This window comes from Magnolia sinica, chromosome 9 (genome assembly GCF_029962835.1).
Source record: "Magnolia sinica isolate HGM2019 chromosome 9, MsV1, whole genome shotgun sequence".
Taxonomy (NCBI): Eukaryota; Viridiplantae; Streptophyta; class Magnoliopsida; order Magnoliales; family Magnoliaceae; genus Magnolia; species Magnolia sinica.
In genome coordinates this window covers 71,334,846-71,353,015 of record NC_080581.1, presented here as the reverse complement: position 1 = coordinate 71,353,015, position 18,170 = coordinate 71,334,846, and the positions used below count along the sequence as shown (strand labels likewise).

Here is an 18,170-nt window from a genome sequence, read left to right as displayed (position 1 = left end):
GGTAGATGAAAAGCGCATGTGCGCGCTAAGTCACTCATAATGCTACCAAAGGAGGATCACACGAGCCTACAATAAGAGGGTCCGAAAGAGGAGTTTAAGGGCCAGCGACATGGTTATGAAGTGCATTTTACCGTCACACTTACTAGACCTTGGGGGCAAGTTTAAACCTTCCTGTGATGGACCGCTGATCATCCGCAAAGTGCTTCCAGGAGGTGCTCTTCGGCTCACCGACATAAGAGAGAAGATCTTCCTGAGCCCATCAACGCCAACAACGTGAAAATCTATCATGGGTAACCATACCTGGCTTCATCAACAATTACAATCATAAAGCTAAGGTTGAAAGACAAGAAATAGGCTATCCTGAGACACACCCGTCATTTCTTCCCCCCCCCCCCAAAAAAAAAAAAGCAGGTCTCACAAAAAAAAAAAAAAAAGGTATACAACTCCAAAGAAAAAAAAGAGATGAAAAAGAAGAAAACCCCCAAAAAAAAGGGATACAAGTCTTACGAAACCATCCATTTCCCTCATTGGGTAGCCTGACCCAAACAACAGCTTATAATTATGATCGAAGACGAAGTCAGGAGGGTAGCCAATCGGCCGGCAATGAAGGAAATCCAGCCCCTCGTCTCTGCTACTCAAAAGGAAAAAAAAAATATAGCATGTCCAAGCAAAAAGGGCGAGGTGAAAACCCAAAAGGGCGTCTTGAGTAAAAACAAATATGCATGTAGTGAACTTAGTGAAAACCTGAAAAGAAGCCAAGGGTAAAAAAGCACAGCTACCAAGGGGTAGGCAAGAGCAAAAACCCAGGACGTGGTGAAAATCCAAAAGAACGCCACAGCCAAAAATGACGGGAAGGCTAATCATAGTGAAAACCTAAAAGGGCGCTACAAGCAAAAATAGCAAGAAACAAAAAAAAACAAACAAACAAAAGTGCAGGTACAGAAGAGGTCAAGGCAATGATCGAAGTGAAGAAGCACAAGGAAAAAATAAATCCTAGATCAGAATTCTATCAGACTCTACTCAAATCTAAGGGGCATGATCTTAGTACGCACGACTCTCGAAGGACTGGGACCCCTAGTAAACAACTTAGAAAACCGGATTCAACGTGAGCTGAGTTCAATGTTCTGATTCCATCGTCTAAAGCACAAATCCAAACACAAGCACGCACTGACAAAATATGGCACAAACAAAAGTATTTCTTTCCCTTTTAAAGCTTTTATATACATCTGCAAAAATTCACTATTTTCTACAAAGCTACTTATAAAAATAAAAAACAAAAAACAAAAAACAAATACACACACACACATATATAATAAAAATAAATAAAAAAAATCACATGCCCAAAGCCCAGATGGGCCTAGAACTTGAGATAAAAAGGAAGAAATCCCATCTGTAGATCAAAGAATGTTTTTCCAGCAAGTGGCTAGGATTTTGATGGCCATCCTAAAAAAATCACATGATTGTTAAAAGGGAAGATCCATGGCCATAAAGAGGTAGATTCCAAAGAATCCATCCACATGGATACTAAAGTCCATCAGAAGACAGAAGCTGTGAAAGGATAATCACCTGGAAAAATGATTAAGGAAGCAAAGGAGTAAGAATGAAGAAATGAGAGGAGCTTGCAAGAGGCAACAATGGGGCCTTTGGAAGAAGCAAACGAGAAGAAGAAATAAGAGAGCAGAGGCTTGTCTTCGGACCAACGCCCACCTCAAACCAGCGGACAAATGGATGTAGGGCGGTAATCCAATTACCGCTCGTAGTAATCGGACTACCGTCCTCTGCCACAATCACGGTCCTGCACGCCTGTCCCCTTTGAAGTGATGGGAGAGCCCGAAAAATGCTTTGGTCCGACTGGCAAAGAGAAGAAATGAAGAAGGGAAAGATTCTCATGAGATAAAAGGGAAGAATGAATATCTTGCGAGAAATTACAAGATTTCATGAGAAATTAAGAAATTTGAGATAATATAAAAAATTTAAAAAATAAATAAAAACCGGATTTGTTGATCAGTCCTAAAAAATCATCAATGGAGATAATAGAACTATCTGGATTTATTCAATACACACACACACACACACACGTAAAAAAAATAAAAACCAGACGACAACGCCCTCTTGCGAGATTGGACAGATCTTTTCAAAAAGGACTTCAAGAAATTTTTCAAAGAAACTACAATAAAGTCCTCAAAGAGTGTAGCTCCTTAGGGGATAGTTTTTCAAAAATAAAATTTTCAAAAACATTAGCGCTCAGCATGCAAAGTACTGAGAGATCTCCTATATTTCTCAGCAGCGTCTAGCGTAAATAGTAAAATAAGATTCGACCTCTTCTGGTTTCCCCAAGAGTTGATTGAATCCGCATGCGATACAAGTACGATTGACATGATTCTCGATATCAGGATAGTCGTACAAATAATGAAATGCAAGTGATGACAGACTTGATCTAGCTCTAGTCAAGATAACCAATTCAAAAGAGTAGAAAAAATCCGTTGTAACCAATGTATCAAAATCAGAAGACTGCATAGAAAAAAGGTCACCCGCACATATCTAGTCCGGGATGCTTGGAAAGTCTAATCGAGTCCAAGTTGGCGTAGTGAGTTCCCTGTAAGGCCGCAGGACACGCAGGACAGCTAACCACTTTGACGATCAAATAGAACAAGTCTCCTAGGATGATTACATAGCAAAGGAACAACAAAGATCCAAACGGTAGTGGGTTCTCCATAAGGTCGTGAAGCGTTGTGCCCCTACTTTTCAGACTTATCCTCCAATGTTATTGTCAATCCGATGCGATTCGTAGCCTGTAATGCCACAGAAAAAGCAAGAACAATCACAACGTTTTCCTCAAACTCTCATGATATGTGGAACTTATCTCCTTTCCAACAGTAATCTGACATCGATACTATGGCAGGCGACAGATCTAAACGGCACTTTTTTCTAACTAGAAGGGTGAGGTGTCCACTCACTTTAACATTCAGTTACATACAACCTCTGCCAATGAGGGGCATCTGTAGATACCCCACCCCTGCTAGCAATTTGCCAAGACATGGATGATCCTTAGGAACTGAACTTAAACCTCACACCCTACTCTAAAATCACAATCAAACCCTAACCTAACCTAAGTCACCCTATTACCCATTTCTAAACCATTTCCAAGCCCTGACCAAGCTACTTCCAAGTCACTTCCAAGCCACAATCAAGCCATTTTTAAGCCTAAAAACCCAAAGCATACTTTGGGCTGTTCCCAGAGCCCAAACAGAGCCCACTAACCGGAATTCAGAGTCAACGGCGAGCGGGCGGTAATCTAATTACCGCCCTACCTCGACAGATGTGCCCCTCTGAGCTACAGCTATTGCACCCTCCCAAAGTCAACTCTTCCACAAAATTGACCCCAACACTTACCTTATTTACCATTCTACTAAGCCCAAAGACTTATGAGGGAGTACTATGTGGCATTACCCTCTCCTCAACCAATCGCAAGCCGCCACATCATCATTTACCCTTCAAAGTCCTAAGAATTACTAAAAGACTATCCTAAGGGGCTATAAATACCCCTCACTTATTCTCATTTCACACCAACCAACTATCGAGAAAACCCGTTTTTGCCAACTGGATGTGCATCCCCAAGTCAGAGATCATGTGCATGCATCCATGCACTTAAACAATAATATTAATGTGTATTATTTAAAATGATTTTTGCTTGTCTTATGAATTTGCCTTATTGTTATAGTGGTCATTATGAATTTGCTTAATTATTATAATGGTCATTATGAATATATCTTATGAATTTGCCTTATTGTTTTAATGGTCACTATGAATTGGTTATGCGCCTCCCTAGGTATGAGAGCATGTGATGCATTCATACATTTAAACAAGCGTACTATTGTGAAATTAATTAATATGATTTAAGCTTTTCTTATGAACTTTATCTTATTACTATATATGATGGTCATTGTGAATTGTTTATTGTAGACTTTTCCTAACAAACTATGTTGAACTATTGTAATGTTTTGATAAATCTTGTGGGTATACCTCACTAGGATCACCATTAACGCTATTGAACCATATTCAGTGGGTGTATGAAATAAATGATGTACAGGTTGACACTGGTGTAAATATTGAGGAGAGGATAATCTTGCAGCCTAAGATTTGCTGTAATTTAGATTTCTTTTAGAGTGATTTTGTTCATCTCTGTATTTTTGTGTGACTTAAAACATTGGTTTGTATAAGCTCTTTAAGCAACCACTTGGTCATTTTATATGTATATTTGGACATTCCTTTATACATGATTTGTTATTCTTTCGCTGCAATGCTCACTTATAAAAAAAAAAAATAATTTGAAAGTATTGTAAAATGTGGGCTATGCTTGAAGGCTTGAAGGTTAACACTTGGGATTTTGGAAAACGAGGATTAAATTCGGGTTACGAAATTCATGGTGAGTTTCTTGTTCTTATTCTTGTTATTAGCTTAGACTTGGGCTTCTTTTTTAACCAAGCATTCTGGTTTGGTTTTAGGTTATTGAGTTGTCCTTGGACTTTCCCATTTATAAGGTTGACTTTAAAAACTCTCTCTCTAGATTTCTTATTTTTATTTTAACTTCTTATGTCTTTCTTTATAGCAAGGTGTATAATGAGACTTTTCATAGATAATTCTTTGGTTCTATGATGAAGGAAGTTCTTAAAGTCTTTCTACAATATAGGAAAATTTTCAATAATTGACACTACTTCGAAAGAGTTCACCCAGTTTATTTTTCTCAGATATGATTTTGTGGGCTGTTATGTTGATTGTTTTTTGAAGTACAGACTTATCATCTGTCATTTAGTATATAGAATTTCAGCTAACAACATATTTTTTTTATCCTTGTTTCTTCCTTTTTCAAGGTGGATCATATTTCAATAGTAAGAATATAATCATAAAATACATCATACAATTGGTTTAGTAGTGTGCCAAGAATATAATTCTTGCATAAATAGTCGTCTTCGTCTCATTTTTTACGTACAACAGATAATTCTAGTTCATGAAGATCAAAAGACCTTTTCTTATTGATCATGTAAGCCATGTATGGAGTGGTGAGGTAGAAAAAACATATTCTGTCTCAACGTTTTATAGTCTTGTCGATCAAATATATCTGATCGAATTGACTTAGTGTTAATCGAGGTATTTCACAAGCTGACAATGGCCATATATCTCAAACTTGGAATAACTAATACGGAAAATAATCTATGAAAAAAGAACTTCACAACTATTTGAAGATAATTGCAAATGAAAACAAGTTCAAATATTTTGTTTGGGTAAGGCACGAACCCAGTTGCTATCTTCAAGATATTGTGATCTCCTCAGTTGGTTTAGCCAGTATAGTAAGCTCATCGATGCCTTACCTTAAGATATAACGCTCGACATGGCTATCTTCAACATGCATAGGCCATATATGAGCCCAAGACCCTAACAACGAAAAATATTTTGTATGCCAATGAGAAGAAAAGAAAAGGAATTCTTACTATATATATATATATATATATATATATATATATATATATATATATCACATGATGCGAATAAAATGCTCGTAACTCCCTCCTTGTATGTCGAATTGGGTCGATTTTCGGTTTATTGAAAAGGTGAGTCAGTGCTCTTCGAAACCCCACTGGAATCGTTGCATTCCGAGACCGTTTGGGCCTCCAAAAGTGAGGTGAGAGTAAATGGTTCAGAATTTTTCCGATTGGGTCGATTTTCTGTTCATTGGAAAGGTGAGTCAGTGCTTTTCGAAGCCCCACTGGAATTGTCGCATTCCAAGACCGTTTGGGCCTCCAAAAGTGAGGTGAGAGTAAACGGTCATATATATATATATATATATATATATATATAGTGTTGTTGTGTGCCTGTAGAGCTTTTTTTTACCTTGTAATGTTGTACACTTAAGAGGATGTGCGAAAAGAATTTAGAAAAGGCCTTTATATAGACCATAAGGGCATGACAATTTTTAATGAGGAAGACAAAATGGCCATGTTGTTTTTACCATTGATGGATAGAATTGATGGGCCAATCATTATGGACCCATTTTTCATAGTGAAAACAGTGTGTATATATATATATGTGTGTGTGTGTGTGTGTGTGTGTGTGTGTGTGTAATGTTGTTGTGTGCCTGTGGAGCTTTTTTTTTAACCTTGTTATGCTGTACACTTAAGAGGATGTGCGAAAAGAATTTAGAAAAGGCCTTTATATTGACCATAAGGGCATGACAATTTTTAATGAGGAAGACAAAATGGCCATGTTGTTTTTACCATTGATGGATAGAATTGATGGGTCAATCATTATGGACCCATTTTTCATAGTGAAAACAGTTTAAATTTATTGGGCGGCATCCAATCATGTGAGAAATGGTAAAAATTATATATAACAAACTCAAAATATTGAATTTGAAAAAAAAAATGATTAAAAAAGTCTAAACTAGCCATCCAGGGCTGATTGCTCCCCCTAAACCAAAGAGGAATCACTAAACTTTTTTTTTTGCTAAAAATTTATTAAAAATAATATTTATTTATAACTCAACAATGAATTATTTTTTCATTGTAAAATAGGTGCTTATATAAACCAATTACACCAACCCTTTATAATTAAACTTAATCATTTTTTTAATATATAAATTGAATGCAATAACCCTGAGTCCTAACAAATTACTACATATTTCCGAACACAAAAATTGTACCAAAATATTTAAAATTGGTATTCTTTTTTAAAATGATATTTTCCTTTTATCATTTTTCTCTGTAAGTGGTTGTTTAAATAACTATAAAATCCTTTAGTTATAAAGAGTTTGTGGGTAAAGGCATTTCAAACTATTTGAATGTTTGTAATACATATAAAATTTTCATAGGTTGTAAAAACTTTATAAGTTTTTGTAGTTTTTTGAATCTTAGACATTTTTTAAATGTTTCTAGTTATATATAATCTAATTACAAGCTCAATTTTTTTTTTTCTTCTTCTTCTTCAACAGCTTGTAATCGACAAATTAACTCCATCCTCTCTCCAACATCTCTCTTTCTATTTGAAATTCAGCTGATGGAACATGCTATAAAAATTATATGCTCCAAAAGAGTTTGAGGTGTAAGGGTATTCATGACTAAAAATTTACAGCATCCAAAATACCCGAGTTTAGCTTATGAGTAGCTTGCTAAGCTCCTTCATCGGGCCCTCGTTTCATCCTCAGAATGAATTTTATGGCCCTAGATGTGGAGGCATGAAAAAACAATGTCTCTTGGGAATTGAAACCCTTCTCCATCCCTGATCCATAGCTCAAGTGGTAGACTGAGTGAAAGATACCTCGTTTCAACAATGAGGTCTTGGTATCGATCCCTAGTGGAGGTGGCTAACAGTGAAGTGTTAAGTGACAGTGTTGTGGACTAACAAGCTAACAAAAAAAAAAAAATTCCCTTCTCCAAAAGTGAATCTTTTTACTGGTTTAATGTAATAATGAAAATAAAAATAGCTCACTTTTAGTAGACATGCAAGACCAACAGAACTGGCTAATATGTTTCTTTCCTTAGGGGTCGTTTGGATGCTTATAAAATCATTAAGTTGTAATCCGATTATTACAAGTGTAAAGTATTTACAACCTATACTATTTGGCTTTAAGTTGTAATCCGATTTTTACAAGTGTAAAGAATTTACAACCTTTACTATTTGGCTTTAAGTTGTAATCTGATTACATGTAACACTTGTCTGTGTTTAGATTACTTGAAATATGTTTACAAACTATAATTAGGTATTTACATGTTTTAGAGCTTGGAATGGTAAATCCTTTAAAATTAATCAACTGACATATAAAATCTTCATTTAAGATAGATCATTGGAATAAACCTAACTTAATAAATTTTCTGGTCAACTCTTATGTCGAAGAAATCATTTGGTGGGTCACAGAAGTGGACTCATTGATTCAAATTCTTTTTTACAATGAGAAACTATTGAATATAAATAATTAGGTAATTTAAGGCTAGAGATGATCTTAGCCATTTGATTTAAGAAGCCCCTTAATTTAAGGCTTGAGATGATCTTAGCCATTGGATTTAAGAAGCCCCTTGTTTGATGAATAATACTCTTATCTATATATAAAGGAGTTGACAATGCTAGATCTAAGCCATCCATCAAGATGGGTGGGACCCTGATTGTGGGGCCCACTATGATGTAGGTGACTACGTCCATGCCGTCCATCCGTATTGAAAGCTCATTTTAGGCCATTATCCAAGAAATGAAGCAGTTCCATATTCCAGATGGACCATAGTATAGTGCATGAAACACAGGTGATTAACCACTAAAAATTCAAGTGGGCCACAAAAGCTTTGGATCCAGATAATATTTGTGTGGTCTCTTCGTCTACATGTTTGTGACCTTATCGAAAGGTTGGATGGTAAATGAACATTCTGGTGGAATCCATTAAGTTTTTAATGGTGGGGATTCAATCACGACTGTTTCCTATGGTGTTTTCCACCTAAGATTTGAGCTAGCTTCATTTTGGGATCATGCCCTAAAATGAGCTTTCAAAATGGTTGGACGGTATGGATTTAAGGCACATACATCACTGTGAGCCCCACAGTTAGGGTCCCACCCACATCGGTTGATCCGGGGTCTCACGTAATCCGCTTCCTCATTTCTGGTTCCTCAAAAGGGTTTTATAGCAGCCCAGAGAGAGAGAGAGAGAGAGAGAGAGAGAGAGAGAGAGAGAGAGAGAATAGATTCAAGGTATGTCTTCTTCTTTTCTTCTTCTCCTTTTTTTGTCTTGCGTCTTTGTAGCCGTTGGAAGATGGATCTGCAAATCTCCCTGTTTTGAGATTTTTCAAAAAATAATAGCCGTTGCCTGAAATCCCTTTACCCGTAATCTGAAATAGACTTTTTCTCATGGTTCATATTACAGCCTGTAATCTGTTTACAGGCAAATACACCCCATCCAAACGCCCCCTGTAATTTGATTACCTATAAACAGGTTCCGACTTAATGACTTTACAGGCATCCAAACGACCCCTTACCTCCTATTTGGATGCTTGTAAGTTCTTTTAAGTTGTAAGTGGCTTATTTGTAAGTCACTTACAAATGAAAGTTATTTATAGATAACATGTTTGGATGTAAGTTGTAAGTCACTTATAGGTAAGTTAGTTTTTCTTTTTGAATAACCTGTAAGTTATTTATAGGTAAAAGTTTGTATATTCACATCAAGCAGAGTTTAGATTAGAAAATTGTTCTAAAATGTTATAATCATATAAAAAAAAATGGGATCAAATATGTTATTTTGTTAAGCCCATCGAGATGAATATTTGAGATAATTATTAAGATAAATCAATCATCAAGTGGGCTATAAAAGTGGACCCACGAATTCAAAATATCTATAATATGGAGTAATAACTTAATTTAAACATTGAGAATAAACTTCCTCAGTGAAAAACTCGGCAACACAAACAAGGTGGGCCTAAAATCCCTGATGGAGAAATAGTTGGGTAGAGTGGATATGTAAGACATCATCAAGGTAGGCGCACGGCAGGGATAACACCCACTATTGTGTTACCAGTGATGCAATCAGACTGCATACTGAGTTGCTGGTTTATTTTTATTACACAAAGTAAATTCAGTTGGGCCCACTATAAATGTATATGGTTTATTCAATCAGTCCATCCATTTTTTTCATCTACATGCAGAGGTCGAGCCATAAAATTAAGCATATCCAAAGCTCAAGTGGACCATACCACAGGAAGCAGTGGAAAATATTGATTTAGATGGTTGAAACCTTTCTAGCGCCCATAGTGATCTTTATTTGTCATCCAACATGTTCATGAGATCGCAGAGACCTGGATGAAGGGAAAAAAAAAATTCAGCTTGATCCATAACTTCTGTGGCCCCCCAGAAATTTTCAACGGTATATACTCAATTCACACTATTTCCTGTGGTGTGGTCCACTTGATCTTTGGATATAGCTAATTTTTAGGATAAGGACTTAAAATTAAGTATTAAAATGGATGGACAGTGTGGATAAAATACATATATCATGGTGGATCCCACAGAGTTTACGCATTACTCAGCACTCAATCCCTTCCATACACAGCCGCGCACAAGTTGGCAAGAGTTCTCCTCAGAACTTTTTGAGAACTCATCGTACATGACTTGAGTCCAAAATCTGAACGGTCCACGTGATGCAGAACCCCATGAAACCTTATAACCCAACTTTGACTTTGATCTAAAACATTGGTGGGCCATGACAAAAGAAAACATTTTCATTCCTTGATTTGCATCTCTCTTTTATATGGCCCACCAGAGTTTTAAATCAGGGTGAAAATTGGTCCCAATGGTTTCATGGGATTCTGCATCACATGGACCGTTCGGATTAGAGGTCTATGACACGTGTGAAAAAATGCGCACATGCGCAGGTGCGTATAAGTGAGCGTGCCTTATTGAGTAACGTCAAGCCACCACTGTTTTCAAAGAGAAGAAGGGTTGATGAAACCCTACCGTTCTAGGAGGAGAAGAGACGGAAGGCGGTAATTGCAGAGAGAGAGAGATTGCAGAGAGGGAGGGAAGGAGGGGGAGAGAGATTGCAGAGAGGGAGGAGGAGAGAGCTTAGGATGGAGAGGCGAAACCTTCAATCCCCATTGGTGCGTTTCTCCCTCTTCCACTCTTTTTAAAAATCCGACCGTTGAGCCTGTAAGTGACTTACAGGGAAGTGACTTCTCACCCCCACCCCCCTGCAGTTTTTTGGTAGATTTGCCTGTAAGTGACTTACAGGTGATTTTTCTCCCCCAAACACAACCTGTAAGTGACTTCCCTGTAAGTTACTTCCCACTTAGACTTTCAAATTCAAACTGATCTTCCTTTGATCTCTTTCTCATCTTCATGCATTCTTCTTCTTCTCTGCATTTTTCTCCACTTATACCCAAAATACCCTTCAAATCTTCAATCAGGAATGCCAAATTCAAGCGAATTCCAACCATCGTTCACAGCTTCCTATCCCTCTTGCAAGAATTCTCTCAACACCCAATCTCCATCAAATCAATCCATGCCCAGATCATTACTAATGATCTCTCCAGGAACGAATTTCTCGCCACCAAACTCATCAAGACATATGCTGATTTGGGCAATTCAAGTAATGCCCGGCATGTGTTCAATGAAATTCCCCAGAGAAAAGAAATCTCTCTATACAAGGCCATGATGGGTGGGTATCTCCGAAACGAGCGGTACATGGAAACCATTGAATTGTATTCAATGATGAGGTTTCATAGTTTGGAAATGGATAGCTGCGCTTGTACTTACACGCTTAAGGCTTGCACGAGTTTGTTGGATTTTGAAATGGGGAAGGAGGTAATGAAAGATGGGATCAATAGTGGACTGGCAAATGATTGCTTTTTTGGGAGTTCGATGATAAGTTTCTTGGTGAGATTTGGTGAGATTGATGAAGCACAGAGAGTGTTCGATGGAATGCCGAATAGAGATGTTGTTTGTTGGAATTCAATGATTGGAGGCTATGTGCAGAATGGTTATTTTGATTTGGCTTTTGACTTGTTCTTCAAGATGAGGGGTTGTGGAGTTAGACCGAGCCCAATAACACTTGCGGCCCTTATTCAGGCATGCAGTGGGATTGGAAGATTGGAGCTTGGAAAATGCATTCATGGGTTATTGAATGGATTAGGAATGAGAAATGATATTCTAGTTCTTACTTCTTTAGTGGACATGTATTGCAAGATTGGTGATGTAGAAAGTTCTAGACTAGTTTTTGAGAGAATGCCCACTAGGAATTTGGTTTCATGGAATGCCATGATTTCAGGGTACGTACATAATGGATTGGTACAAGAAGCATTCGAGCTTTTCCATGGGTTACTGTTAACTGGTGGTGGGTTTGATTCAGCGACTTTAGTTAGCCTCCTTCAGGGCTGCGCACAGATATCGGGTTTGGATTACGGGAAGATTCTCCATTGTTGTGTTCTCAGAAGAGGGCTTGAATCAAATCTCATCGTATCGACTGCAATCGTTGATGTGTATGCTAAGTGCGGTGCCTTAGAGCTGGCGGGTTTTGTATTTGATAGAATGAAAGAGAGGAATGTGATCTCGTGGACTGCAATGTTGGTGGGATTGGCCCAAAATGGACGTGCAGAGGAGGCATTGGATTTATTTGGGCGGATGCAACATGATGGTGTTGCTGCTAATTCTATTACTCTTGTTGGTTTGACTCATGCTTGTGCTCATGTAGGATCTTTAAGGAAGGGAAAGAGTGTCCACGCTTATTTGATACGTCATGGATACGTATTCGATGTTATCAACATGACTGCATTGATTGATATGTATGCCAAGTGCGGGAAGATGGTCTCTGCCGAGAGAGTATTTGACAGTGGATCAACCTTTGATGATGTGATTCTATGGAATGCCATGATTGCTGGTTGTGGCATACATGGTCATGGAATTCAAGCTATTGCTGTTTATACTCAGATGAGAGAGGCAGGGCTTGAGCCAAATCAGACTACATTTGTATCTCTTTTATCCGCTTGTAGCCATTCGGGTTTGGTGGAAGAGGGGTTATCTTTGTTCCAGGCCATGGCTAGAGACCATGGCATAAGGCCCAGTGAGAAGCACTATGCGTGCTTGGTGGATCTTCTTGGCCGAGCTGGCCGTCTTGAAGAGGCCGAGGCGTTGATTGAGCAAATGCCATTTCAACCAGGTGGTGCCGTGCTTGAAGCATTGCTCAGCGGATGCAGGACTCACAAGAACATCAATATGGGTATCCGAACTGCTGATAGATTACTCGGTTTGGATGCCCGAAATCCTGGAATATATATCATGTTATCAAATATTTATGCCGAAGGAGGGAGATGGAGTGATGTTGACAATATGAGAAGTCTCATGAGGAAGAGAGGACTTAAGAAAACACCGGGCTATAGCTTGATTGAAGTAGGAAACCAGGTCCATGCATTTTTTGCTGGAGATCGTACACACCCATGTTGGACCCAAATCCATCAGATGTTAGAAAGTTTAAGACTACAGATGGAGGCGGCCGGTTACATGCCCGATACGAGTTGTGTGCTTCGTGATGTTGAAGATGAGGTCAAGGTTAAGATGCTTTGGGGCCATAGTGAAAGGTTAGCAATTGCATTTGGGCTTATAAGCACACAAGCAGGAAGCTTGATTCGGATCACTAAAAACTTACGTGTCTGCAGTGACTGTCATGTTGTGACTAAGTATATATCGAAGATTGTTCAGAGAGAAATAATCGTTAGAGATGCGAATCGCTTCCATCACTTTGTTGATGGCAACTGCTCTTGTGGGGATTACTGGTAATAAAGAATTTCATCCAAATATGTGGCTTTTATAGTTGGACCGAATGTGGATTGAAAATCACAATTCGAATGAGGCCATCCATCCATTTTGGTGGCCATCAAGTGGACGGTTGAAAAGAAAACAGTCAATGGTCCAAATTTAGTGAAATATGTGAGATGGTCGAGATCGTTTTAGGACTGTGAACATTTTGCCATGTGCTCAATCCGCTTTGGAGCCAAATATTTGGATGGTCAAGATCAATGAGTTTGGTGGATGAGTTGCCACCATTTAGGAAATGGTTAAAACTGCACATTACCATTACCATTTGGATCATTACAGAGAAAAACTTAGAGCTTTCTAATTGCGGAGCTGTTGTACTTTTTTATTCCAAAAACCCTTGTACTGTAACATTACCTATGAATAATTCAATCACATTGATGAATAACAATGTAATTTCAAGTGCACAATATCTGGAAAGGATTTATTCTGCGTGATTATTATTATTATTATTTTTCCTATTGTTGATTTCTTTCAGAAATTCCCACATAGTTTTTTTGTTGGTTTTGAGGATATTATCATCATGGTAGCAACTGAATTGTTTTATTTCCATGTTCAAAGGTGTTCTAAGTGCACTACAAGAAACTAATGAATTGCCGACCCTACTGGCTGTAGGCAAAGGGTGCATTTAAAACCTATATATAAAAAAAAACCACTTGATTTGTCTCATTTCACCCTTTCCCTCTCCCCGCTCGCGCCGACTCTCTCTCTCTCTCTATCTTTCTCTCTCTGCGCCTCTCTCTCTCTCTCTCTGCGCCTCTCCCCCTCTCTCTCTACCTCTGCCTCTCCCTCTCCGCTTGATCTCTATCTCCCTCTCCCTCTCCCTCTCCACTCTCGAATCCTCCCCTCCCTCTCCACTCGATCCACCGCTCCCTCAGTGTCTCTCTCCCTCTTTTATTTTCTTCTTTTCTTTGGTTTAGCACATCAAGGAGCATTCTGCAACATCAGGTATCTTCCTCTCTCTCTCCTTATCTATTCATATCAATTTGAGCATTTTTTAAAGCATTTTTTTAGGAACAATCGAATCGGTAGTCCTTGATCAAAATTTTGATTGTGACGAGTTGATTCTGAAATCCCTAATTGTATTTTGAGATTTCCAATTCCTGATATGGAAATTCTAAAATCCTCAATTACTGTATTTGGGAATCAAAATCCCCAATTGTCGATTTTGGAATCGAAATCCGAAATCCCTAGTTTTCTAATTTCGGGATCGAAATCCAAAATCCCTAATTTTTTGATTTGGGGATCAAAATCCGAAATCCCTAAATTTCTGATTTGGGGATCATAAACCGAAATCCCTAAATTTCTGATTTGGGGATCATAATCCGAAATCCCTAAATTTTTGATTTGGGGATCGATATTCGAAATCCCTAATTTTCTGATTTGGGGATTGAAATCCGACATCCCTAATTTTCTGATTTGATCCTCCATACCTGATGCACAGTGGCTCTGATACCAACTGTGAGCTGGATGCGGAATTACAAGGACCTGAGATGGCATTTTTAGGCTGATTTTCATTGTCCCGAGAAAATCATATATATTTCGGCTGATTTTCATTGATATAAACCATTCATTCACATATATTTTGGCTGATTTTCATTGAACCATATTAGGACTCTTTGCTTTGATCTAAATATTTTCTTCTGACTGGTCTCATATGTAATGATCTATTCGTTGCATGTAGTGATCTATCCTATTGATATGATTGGGTTCATTTCCATTTTTTCAAATCGTTCATATGATCGGTCCCCTATTTTGATGTTTCAAGCCATTCATCTGATTGGGGCTATGTTTAGTGATATAAGCCCTTCCTCATATGGTATGGGTCATTTTCATCAATCCAAGCACAGTGATATTTGAAGGTTGATCCTCTTTTGTTACCGACCCCCTATGTAGTGATCCACTATGCTGATGATATATTTGGGCTGATTTTAATCGATCCGAACTATATATATATATATATATATATATATATATATAGTGATTTTCATTCATCCAAACCATTCATTCACATATATTTGGGCTGATTTTCATTGACCCAAACCATTCGTGTGATTGAGCCCCTATTCGATGTTCCAAACCATTCATATGAATAGCTTATTCTTAGTGATCAAAACACGTTCGTATGGTTTGGGCTATTTTCATTGTAGATCCCCATTTAAACAGATCATCATATTCCAGATTTTCATCTCTGACCTGCTAAGGTTCATTTCATCCAATTGGTTTCACAGTACCTTGTGGCAGTCTCAACAACAGCTGCAGGATTTTGTGTGATTTTGAAACTCAATTGCCTTTTTCATCCCTATGTTTTTGTGTTTTTCTTTTCTTTTTTACTTCCCTGTGATATTTTTCTGGTACAATCTAAATATCTGCAATCTAAATCGCATATCCATTTCTCTATGATTTGTTACAACCTGCTGCTCCATTTTTCTTGTGATTTTGTGTTGTTCTTTTTTTTTTCTTTTTCTTTTTCTCTTTCTTCCTTTCTTTTCACACAGATTTGATTATTCTGTTGATTTCAAGTTTTCAGGTAGAGATTATAACGTTTTGAGGTCCTCAGCAGGATTTCAGGAAAAAAAAAAGTTCTTTCCCTTCTTTTTCTGAATACACTGCAGCAGATTTGAATCTACTAGTTCTTCATTAACAGGCCTGGGAGTCAGAGCCCAATTGAAATAATTCTAGTTTTCCTGGTGTGGCTTTGAGTCATTTTATTGAAAATTCTCTGTTGTTACCTAATACCTGAAATGGATATTGCCTAACTGCTGCGCAGATCTTGGACACATTATAAAATCAGTATCATTCTATTTTGGCCAAGAGGTTTTCTGGCAATTCTTTTGCCTTATTTTGCATGCCCATTGCTGGCTCCACATCACCTTTCTAGAGGGCATTTTAGTCACCCAAAGTGCCTTCTTAAGAGGGATATGGAAACAAGCAGCGGGTGCATCCACAACACCATGTGTGAACCTTGTACTATTTTCCTTTGGTTGAAGGTGCTAAATCATTAGTTGATCTTTGCTCAAAAGCTGCCTGTCTTCCCTCTTATCTGTTATAGGATTTTATTTGCAATGTGTCACTTGCTGAACTGTGGATATTCTTTTCTCAGTTCAGAATATTTGTCTGTCAATGTTTTTCTTTTCCTTTGTTATTGTATATTAATTCTGTTTTTTTCAGGCTTTTTGGGACTATTCTGAGAAAAAGTTGCTTGGAACAACAAAGGCAGAATTCTCTGTTACAAGCGAATGGTCTCCCGATGGATGCTACTTCATGACTGCAACAACAGTATACAGTGATTAACTTTATTTAAGCATTGCTGCATTGACTTTAAAACCCTCCCACAACGTATTGTAGCAGTAAGGGCCTCCAAAAGCCCTCCTACATTTTTTTTTACACACTCACACCAATTCATGGAAGCCTTCAGAACTTAAACAAATCAGTTCAATCAGCTCAAATTAACAGATATTAAGGGGTAAAAACATACTTCTATCAAGCTTAAGGAGAAATTCAATCAATAAAAAAACTGAAAATTTGAGCTGAGTAGCTGTATGGATGTGAAAAGGTTCGTTCCTTTGTGGGGCCTGATTCAGTCCTCCTCTTTGGATGATCTCTCATCATCCACCTTTATCTGGCATGTAGAGCCATTTCAGCTTTGTTCTTTTCTTCAATAAAAGTTATGTTGCCATTAGATTGCCATTAAAAAAACTAAAAAATGTTGGGTAAAAGTGCAGTTGCTTGTACCCATATATATGTTTTGTGTGCTTTGGTAAGTTGGTCTTGCCCCTATTTGCAAGTCTACAGGTTACATTTTGGATTTTAGTAAACACAACATTGTCTTAATCTCTACCAGTGACATTTAGCAAAGCACTGGTCTTAATCTTCTAACTTGAGGGTATTTGTATCTTATTTTGTGGATATTTAATTATTACTGTTTTCACATTCAATTGCAATCATTATTGAAATTTCCTCTTTAGAATATCCTATGACATGTCAGTCAAACTTGCTTTCCTTTCTCAAACATTTTCCTTTAGAAGGGCACATGTTTTGTAAGAGGCGTGTTGGGCAACCCTGTTATAGGCTGTCAGTAACATATGAGACTCACCGTTTTGTACATGTAACATCCACTTGGTTCATTAGATTCTTTCTTTGATTATAGAATTTGGGAAAAAAATCAGCTGCATCCATAATTCAGGTGGGCCACACAGTATAGAACAATGGAGATGGAATGCCAATCATGGATGTGTGTCTGCTTTACAATGGTGTGTATCTTTCATAAGATCCATTAATCAGTTATATCTCACCATCAAGAAGTGAACATACCTGTTTTAAAACTCACAAAGGCCCCACCATGCGAACTTTATCCGATATTTTATCAGGCGGAGTAGATTTACATAGGAAACGTGGTGGGTGCCACCGACCAGCATGCGGATTGAGTCTTAAGTTCTGCCAGGACGAACTAGATCCCGACTGTTCTCTATGAGGCCCACGATTATATGTGTTTCATCCTGTCTACCATTTTGATATTGACCCACTCTTGAAACCTTCCCAAGGCCATGTTCATAAAGTCATTAGAGGTCATATAGCTCAACTATTGGGGAAAAAAAGCTCATTATGATGTTTCGGAGTTTATATTATTGGATGCAACAGCAACATCTGAAATCTCTCAGTGCTCCTTGGTTTCTTCAAATTACAAAAGTAGCTTGAAGCTCCTCAGAAGCATGCAAGTACCTCTAATCATACTGAGGAAAAGCATACATACCGAATCCCCTTCAACTTGATGTTGGTTGATATGCCTCAGTTAAATTGATTTAATCTTACGTATTTCTGTTTTCTGGGCGACCATC

General features: G+C 37.9%; 1 protein-coding gene across 2 annotated transcripts; it reads left to right on the top strand.

Annotated features, from left to right (window-relative positions):
- Positions 1–10,522: 10,522 nt before the first annotated feature.
- LOC131255638 (pentatricopeptide repeat-containing protein At3g12770-like) lies at positions 10,523–17,014 on the top strand. Of its 2 annotated transcripts, XM_058256404.1 has the most exons (3): positions 10,523–14,280; positions 15,863–16,322; positions 16,504–17,014. In XM_058256404.1, exon 1 carries the CDS (start codon positions 10,864–10,866, stop codon positions 13,294–13,296), a length of 2,433 nt encoding a protein of 810 aa, XP_058112387.1. In that variant the 5' UTR covers positions 10,523–10,863; the 3' UTR covers positions 13,297–14,280; positions 15,863–16,322; positions 16,504–17,014. The 2 variants fall into 2 exon arrangements, with proteins under 2 accessions (XP_058112387.1, XP_058112386.1); XM_058256403.1 differs by lacking the exon at positions 15,863–16,322.
- The last annotated feature ends 1,156 nt before the right edge of the window (positions 17,015–18,170 follow it).